Raw genomic sequence first — 8913 nt, 5'->3', positions numbered from 1 at the left:
CGCCCTGCCTGCGGCTCGAAGGCGGAGGAGGCGAGCGGGGAGCCACCCTTGCGGCCATGGGCAACGAAGCGAGCCTGGAAGGAGGCGAAGGTCTGGGCGCCTTCCCCGAAGGGGCGGCGGGAGCCGGGGATGGCGGCGGGCCCGCGGCCCCCTTGCAGCACCTCGTCCCGGCGGGCGTGGAGGCGGACCTGAGCCAGCTGAGCGAGGAGGAGAGGAGGCAGATCGCCGCTGTCATGTCAAGGGCGCAGGGGCTGCCCAGGGGGAACCTCGCCGGCGCGGAGCCGCCTCCCATGCAAAGGCATGCACGGAAAATCTCCCTTCTTCCGCTCCTCCCTTCCCCCTTCTTCTTCTCCTCGCGACTGGGGCGGGGGGCGAGTCGCAATACGATCCGGGCCCGTTGCATCGGAAGCAGGCATTGCATTTGGCTGGCTGAGGGAGGGAACGGGGCGGTTGCACGAGTGCGGGCACCAGGATGGAGCTTGCACACTGTAGCTTTTCCCACTCCAGTGATTTCTAATAATAACGATGATCCTCCGTTCCAGTGGGCTGCATCGTCTGCCCATTCCTCCTCTCGCACCGACCCGGAGCATGGCTACTTTTGGTGGGGGAGATTTTCAGATAACATCTCGTTTTTCTGTGTGTGTGTGTGTGCTTTATGGGGTTGGAGTGCCCCACAGCTCAGATAGTAGTCAGGGAAGCCTTCCCAGGGCTGATCGGTTTTGTAAGCATCTCTTGCTGGAGAAACAGATTATTGCTGAACCTTTCAAAGCTTTTAGGCATAATGTATTTGCTAGCCATTATCGTGGCAATTCTTAACCTCTACAACTATCATTTGGCTTCATTAACTGGTCTTGGATTGAAGAGGTCTGTTTCAATCTGTATTTTTTGCCTTTTATTTCTCAATTTTTTCCCTTTTGGAAGGTAAAGAGGGGTGAGGAAAATAGATTGGTTACCACAGAATTCAGTATTCCAAGTAGTGGCTTTACCTAATTGAGCGTATGGGAAGCTAATGTAATTCTCTTCCCCTTTCTTTCTCTACCCTTTAATAAATTCAATGCCCATATTAAAAAAAATCCAGTGACCCCCCCCAAAGCCCACAACTGTCGCTGCTGGGGTGTGCTGTTGCTGTCCCTGCTGGGTCTCGGGGTTCGCGGTAGCCTCCCCTTCCGCTGTCCGAGGTGCTGAAGTTCCAGCTTCCCCTGCCCGCGATCCGGGGATCGCTCGTCTGCTGCTATCAGCCTCCAGGGCTGGGTGTGTTGTTTGTCTTGAAGGAAGCTTCTGAAAGGAGCCTCCTCGGCTGGCTGTTCAACTCGGTCCTTGTGCTCTGGCCTCACCCCAGATAAATGCCAATTGAGTTTATATAATATCAAGCTTATATAAGTGAATTCTAGAAGAAGAGGAGTAAAGAGGGTGGGACCGAATTCATCCTTGCGTAAACTATCAAAGTCATTGCAATTATATCTGAGATACACTTCTCCATTTTTTTTCCTTTGAAATGGAACCTTTTTTTCTGTTATGTCTAGGATATTTATTATACAAGCATAAATCTGGGACGTGTGTGTAGAATATAACTTTCTATCCAGTTCAGGGATTGATCCAGCTGATACAGATATCAAAGCAAAAAAAAAAAATCATGTATTAGTTGTATGAAACTAAGCTCACAACTCCCTTTGAATAACAATTTATCAACAAAGACATGAAGACTTTAAAAGTTTGTTTCATGCTAGCCTCCTGGTATAAAGCAAAATAGATATCCATAGAAGGTTTAGACTAAAATGATTACAGTATGCATATTTCTGTATTTATAAATGTATTTCCCTAAAAACATGTTTAATGATTTTAGAAACTTCTTTGATCTTATTAGCATACAGTGCTTTCACTCTCTATTTAAAATAAAGATAGTCTATATTTGTGAATTACAGCTTTTTAAGTTAAAGTTAAAATGTCAGCTTTAACTAAAAGCCAGTACAGTAACCTATCAGCTAGTTTCTCTTGGGGTTTTATACTGATTCCCATCATCACATTATTTTTGTGACTGTCATACTGTAATGAGGTTACTGCTTGTCTCTAGTTTTGCTTGTGGCTTCGCTTACTCCCCTCCCACACTTTCCACTGCTGAAATTTTATAACAGTTATGAGAATTATTATTAAACCTGTGGATATCAATAGGAGTGAAAATCTTCTATGAACTAGAGATCAGCCTCTTCTGGACTTTAAATTAGGCCAAGAACTAGCTACTGAGGCTAAGGTTCCTTAGCTTCAAACTTTTGTAGTCTGTGTGGTCAAAGAAGTCAAATGTGGAAAAAAACCTCTTAAATGATACTCTACAATCATTGTTCTCAGAAGCTTGTTTCTAGCATGGATATGCCAGTCTAAATGTTGAAGGACTGAAATGGCAATCAAAAGAGGAATGCAGATATTCCAGATTCCAGTTTATGTAGCCTTGTATTATTACAGTGTCCCTGTTGCATTGTCTCTTAGATTTTTTTTTGCTTTGTGATTTTCATTATATCAGCTGTTACTTACTCATATCTGAGAGACGAGCAATTATTTCCTATTCTAAATGCTTTCAGACCCCCTCTCAAAGCAACCCAAGCCTTAAAGTATACATAATCTTCCTGATGGATGATATCAAATAACAATTTTGGCAACTACAGACCTTTTAATAGTAGGTAATGTATGTAGTAGAATACAAAGTTCCATAAAATACACCACCACGATAAAATACATGATGTAGCTATTGGTACTTCTAGAGGCTTGGAGATTTAATGTCTTTAATAATTCCACAACAAAGTTGATATAAATGCAATAAATACTTATTATTTATTTTAACATAAGCATTACAAATAGAACAGCTGAAGTGAGCTGCCTAAATCAGATTTACCTGATTTTGATTGCTATTTTTTTATTTTTATTTTAGTTTTTGGAGTTCTGCTCTGTTGGTTGCAGTAAGAGGTTGGTGTCCTTAGCACCTATAAAAGTCATTCAAACCTGTTTCAAGTACCTGTCTTCAAAACTTGTGTTTAGAGAGTTCAGCTGAAATACACACAGTCCACTTGTAAGCTGGTTTGAATTGTTCTAGCTTCATAATATGGCCCTATAATCATGTAAATGTACACTTTTTGAGCAATTTTTCTATATCATCTGAAAGGATTAGATGACCAAGCTGAATACGGGAACTATTTCTATCACAGACATACCTATTTTGAGCAAAGCTTTTTTAATTTTTTTTTTACGTTGATAACAATAGACAATAACAGGAAAAAATGTATGCATTTTTGAGAGGAAATGCTGATAAAGACCTTTCTCAGTGTCACACTTTTAAAGTACATTTGTGGTATATTTTCCAGAGGAAATATGTATATTTTTGTTAATGCTATCCTCATACAGACTTAAAAACCAAAGCAGTCCACCAGGGCAATGTGTAAGTTTGTTCATATCTTGTTTTTGTATATAAAAATATTTAATTGTTGTGCAGTTGGGTACAAGAGTAGTTGTGCTCTTTCTTGAGATTACTGATACTGATAAATGATACTAAGAGCTTGCTTTATTTTCATTTTTTTATATAATTATGGTATTCAAGTGCTAGATCAATACTATTGGTCTTAAACTGCCTCTTGACTCCAAAGTGAGCTTTGATTTGGTTGTAATATTTATTTAAATGAATAAAGATGAGCTTTGTGAATCAAGGCCAAAGTGAGGAGAAACAGTGGTACAATTAGGTGAGAGAGGAATGAATTGTTTTATTTGGTGAGTTGATATTCTGGAATGATGACTTTAAAATGATTGTATTTTTCTCACCTCAAAATATTTAAAAATAAGAAAATTCTTGCCAAATTAAAAAAAAAAAAAGAAAGAAAAAAAATTGGGAGGGCTTGCTGATCATTCAGATGGATTAAAATTCTTAAATCATAGTCTATAAGTGGCTGCAAAATAGTTATAGAAAAGAAGGTTTCAGCTTCCAACTACCTAAAACTAATGGACCAATTCTGACTTTTCACAGGATAACATTTCTTAAAAAATACGACCTTTTCAAGGCTTTTTCTTCCAGTACCTAAGCCCAATCTGTCTCTGTTGTCTACAAACATTGTTTTTTATGTGTAAAGGCAAGTCAAGTCTGGTCTGCACTAGCAATCTTGCAGAATCACCTGGTGTTTTTCTCCTAGAATTATAGGGTTTAGTCACATTTTAAATCCTGACATCTGATCAGGGTGGACACTTATAGAACATTATTTTTCATAAAATGAAAGCTGGAAGAGAACCCTATGCCAAAAGGGACCCACAGTTATTTATTCCTACTCATGTCTAGGTTTGATTTTTAAGAACAACCTTTCTTTCTTTCCCCCTCCTATTTTCACATTTCCATGTTTTTAAGATTTGAGCAGAGTACCCTGTTTGCTGACTTGATTTTTAATTGTACCATTTTTTCCCCTTGCTCTTTACATTGCTGAAAGGAACTTTCCCATGTTTTGAACACTTTCAGGCATGAATGCTGGAAGTGTACCAGACTGTCACTAATACAATGGCTGTTGTGACTTCGGTTACCAAGTAGTACTTCTTTGGATGATCCTATTATGCACACATCTAAACAGCAAGAGGCTAAACTGCAGATAGACCTACCTAGTTGCTAATGAAACTGTAATTATTTATTATTATTATTATTAGCAAAGATGCAAACATTTTCAGGAATTAGGTTATGATTGGGCTTTTCTGAACTATCCTTCCTATGAGTAATGAGATAACCAATCTAAAGTTCACTGATGTCAATGGAAACACTTCTACTCACTTCAATGGGTCTCATATTAATTTTCTAAACTTTTTAAGTACTGAGGCCAATAATTTTAAGAGAACAGGGAAGCATAAACAGAGCCACAGGAGCCTGGAAATAGTTCATTCTTGACAAATATTTCATGTGGAAATTTCTAATATTCAAAAAATCAGTTACAAGATTGTGAGAATATCGCATGCTGTGAAAGTTATGAGCACAAAAATGGCTTCCACACAGATTTTTTCCTTTTATATTGCCATTACTAGGCATATAATAAAAATTCAAAATATTAATTGGGGAAATAGTAAGCATATGGGGATATTAGTAATGTGAAATACAGTTTTAAATGTTTCTACTGTTTTTGGAATATGAGTGAAATACAATGAGTGATTGCTTGTGCTTATGAATACATAAGAAGAAATGGCATGTCTGGAAAAACAAGATCATAGTTAACTGGATATCTCAAATCTAAAACTGAAGTTTTTGTAGTTGCAACGCTGTTATGGCACTGAGGTGAACACTGTATCTTTCAGCGAAAGCACAGTGATAGCACCGAATAGAACACTGTGCTACGTCCTTTAGCAAAAAAAAATAAAAATAAAATAAAATAATAATAATAATAAAATACAGTAGCACTGACTATAACATGATTTCCTAAAATGACAGCTCAGTATAGCAACAGGTAGGACACTGTGCCACATAGAGGTGATCTTGATTTTGTTTTTTTATTAGACTTCTGTTCTATATAAAAACAAGCAAAATGATACTATTAAGAGAATTAGGAAAAGTTTCTACATAAAAGATTCTTTTTATTGCTAAATAAAGTAAATTGTTGGGGTGATTCTGGGGAGGAGGCTCCATAATAGTTCTATTCATGGAATAGCTTTAAAACTAATTCTGTGAGCTAGCATATGTTTCATCTGTCCTAAAATTTTTCTGATTCCTAAGTGGATGGGTGGCAAACGAAATACTCCAAGATACAATGGATTTTTTTTTCTTTTAAAAAAAAGTATCTACTTAATGTGCCTGGGACTTTATAATTTAAATCTCTGTTGCATATTGAATTGGAAACATATCCAAATTTTGTACAGATAGCCAGAACAGTTACATAAATATTTTTGAAGCACAGTGTTTTTCTCAGATGGCCATGCTTTGATCTATTAATTTTCAAACACCTCTGGTTCTTTTACTCTTCTCTGTTTCTCCATGTTTTCATCCCAAGAGATAGAGTGGAGAGGCTGTGATTTGGATTTAGATAAAATAGATAATTGTAACTCTGAGTTCTTCATACTTCTTGGTGAGAAAATTACCTGGATAAACATGGTTCTTGTATTAGATTACTTTCTAAATAATAAATACTGATTTATATGAGTGAATATTTACTTAAGCCTTTCTAGAATAATATATATTTTAAATACATATTTTTACATACACTGTATGTTCTAAATTGTAATCTTCCAGACACTTAAACATCCTAGAAACTTCACAACATTACCAAAGCACTTTCAGGGTCACAGATATGTCTTATTTTAACTTATTTTTCAAGTGCTCTGCATTATTTTAATTTTATTATACCTTCTCTCTGCAGACATCCTGAGTCTGATACAAGCCACTATCCCAGACAGCCAGGTAAGCCTCCAGATCCTGGACCATCTAGTTTAAGTAAAAGCAGAACAGTAGATGTACTGAAGACAGAACAACGGACGCCCGGACGGAGCCCTTCTTCTATTAGTCTAAGGGAATCAAAGTCCAGGACAGATTTTAAAGAAGATCAGAAGCCAAGTATGATGCCCAGTTTTCTTTCAGAAGCCAATCCACTGAGTGCAGTCACTTCAGTTGTGAATAAATTCAATCCTTTTGATTTGATATCAGATTCAAATGCAGCCCAAGAAGAAGCTGGTAGGAAACAAAAAGTTGCTCAGAAAGAGCAGGGAAAACTTGAAGAGCAAAGGGGCCTTGCAAAACATCCAGCTCAACAACAGTCTCCAAAACCAGTTGTTCAGCAACAAGGAACTGTCAAACCTACCCCACAGCATACTGAGTCTTCCAAACCAGTGCCTCAGCAGCAACAACCTGGGGAACCAAAGCAAATTCAGAAACTAGGCTCTAGTCAGCCAACTGATTCTAAGGCAGAACAAACAAAACAGCCATCCCAGCCACGAGGACAACAAAAATCTCCATCCCAGCAATTGGAACCAACAAAGCCTGTTCAACAGCAGACTTCTGCAAAACCGTCACCAGGCGTAACAAAACCAATACCACAGCAACCAGATACTGCTAGAACATCACCCCAAGCACCACCTCCCACAAAACCATCATCCCAGCAGCCAGGACCTGTAAAACAACCATCTCAACAGCCAGCACGGCAAGTAGGTCCTGCAAAGCCGTCCCCGCAACAAACAGGGTCTCCCAAACAGCCTCCCCAGCAACCTGGACCTGAAAAGCCATCTGCTCAGCAAACAGGACCTGCAAAGCAGCCATCACAGCCTGGACCTGGTAAGCCACTTCTGCAGCAAACAGGGCCTGTAAAACAAGTGCCACCACAGGCAGGGCCCACAAAACCGTCGCCTCAGACCGCAGGGGCTACAAAGCTCCCAGCACAGCAACTGGGACCTACAAAACCACCAGGTCAGCAACCAGGGCCTGAAAAGCCCTCGCAGCAAAAGCCAGCCACTGCAGCCCAACCTGCTGAATCAGCCACAAAGAAAACATTTTGTCCTCTTTGCACTACCACCGAGCTGCTGCTGCACGCTCCAGAAAAGGCCAATTACAGTACGTGCACCCAGTGTCATACTGTGGTCTGCAGTCTGTGTGGATTTAATCCTAATCCTCATATAACAGAGGTGAGTAACTTTTAAATTCATGTTCATTACCAGAGCACGAAAATAAGCGTACCTTTATTATGTTGAAAGGTCAGAGCTGTTACAGTGTATCATCATGATCACTTAAAGTCTTAATAAGTTGAGAGGAAAAAATCATGTTTTGGGGGAAAATTATGTATCAGTAAAGGATGTGAAATCAGGATAAAAGAAGATAATACTTCTGTGTTTATAAAGTGTTTAGAGGAAGTGGGTTATCTTATTCCTTTGTAGGAAAAGAAGAAAAAAGAAAAAGATCAGGAGGGAGGAGGGGTAAGGAAAAACAGGATCTGTTTTGCTTGATTTTGAGCACTCACTTGCCACATTTATAACCTGGCCACTATAGGCATCATGTGCTAATATATTTATAAATCAGTAAAATCTGCTGCGATAAGAACCAGATAAACAAAATATGAAACCAAGTTCATTGCTCTGAAGTGTGAAAAAAGAAGAATACACATCATAGATTGTGGGAAATGATTTTAATTATATATATGTTAACATTTAATAATTTTTTTTCTATAGTCTTCTAGCAAAGCTCATCACACAGATGCTGAGCGTTAGTTTGGAAATGGATGTGAGGTGGATTTGCTTTGTAACTGTTCCGGTGTTCATTAGCTGGAAGCCTGAGTCATGGGTTTTGACTTGGTAATACTCAGATTTTTCAGTCTAGTGGTATATTAAGAAAGAGATCTCTGTGGACTATTTCTAACCTGGATCACCATAACTACTGTAATTATGAAACATGGAAACAACATAGAAAGTAATATTAGGACAGTAGACTTCAAATGAACTTGCATTAACCTAATGTTTGCAGCAACTTGATTTACATTGTAATACATATCTTTGTTCTTGTTCTACATGAGAATAAGGCTTCATGCTAACATCTGATCTTTTATTGCTTGAACAACTGCTTATAAATAGTCTGATTCTTAAATCTACACTGTTTTTTTTGTTCTCATTTGATTTTAGTATGAAAACTTTTATTAATTTATAGAAATTCAAATGTAGCAGACCTGGTATCAAAGAAAAAAAAGCAGAGATAAAGCAACCAAAAAGGGTATTTAGGAAGCTTATTTTTTGTCTTGTTTTGCTATTAGGTTAGCTGATCAGATATCAATGGGAAGAGATACAGACTGCTACTATATTTTGAATCTAACAAATAATATTACCAGATTTATAATCACAGGGTAGTAAAATAATTGTGGTTGGAAGGCACTTCCCCTGCTCAAAATAGTGTCAGCTGAAGTAGGTTGCCCAGGACTCTGTCCAGGTGAGTTTTGAATA

At 38.4% G+C, this 8913-nt stretch overlaps 1 protein-coding gene across 1 annotated transcript in view; it reads left to right on the top strand.

Annotated features, from left to right (window-relative positions):
- The first annotated feature begins 56 nt into the window (after positions 1–56).
- Positions 57–8913, top strand: part of LOC146601832 (protein piccolo-like) — a 177975-nt gene continuing 169118 nt past the window's right edge. Inside the window, exons 1-2 of the mRNA XM_085325757.1 lie at positions 57–541; positions 6357–7611. Of these exons, the coding sequence (XP_085181883.1) occupies positions 57–541; positions 6357–7611 (1740 nt within the window). The remainder of the gene's footprint in view (positions 542–6356; positions 7612–8913) is intronic.

The sequence above is a fragment of the Rhea americana genome, unplaced genomic scaffold, assembly GCF_003343005.1.
Source record: "Rhea americana isolate MKP2758 unplaced genomic scaffold, rheAme1 scaffold_1, whole genome shotgun sequence".
Classification (NCBI taxonomy): domain Eukaryota; kingdom Metazoa; phylum Chordata; class Aves; order Rheiformes; family Rheidae; genus Rhea; species Rhea americana.
The sequence above is the reverse complement of the archived record's forward strand: the minus strand, read 5'-3'. Positions and strand labels throughout refer to the sequence as shown.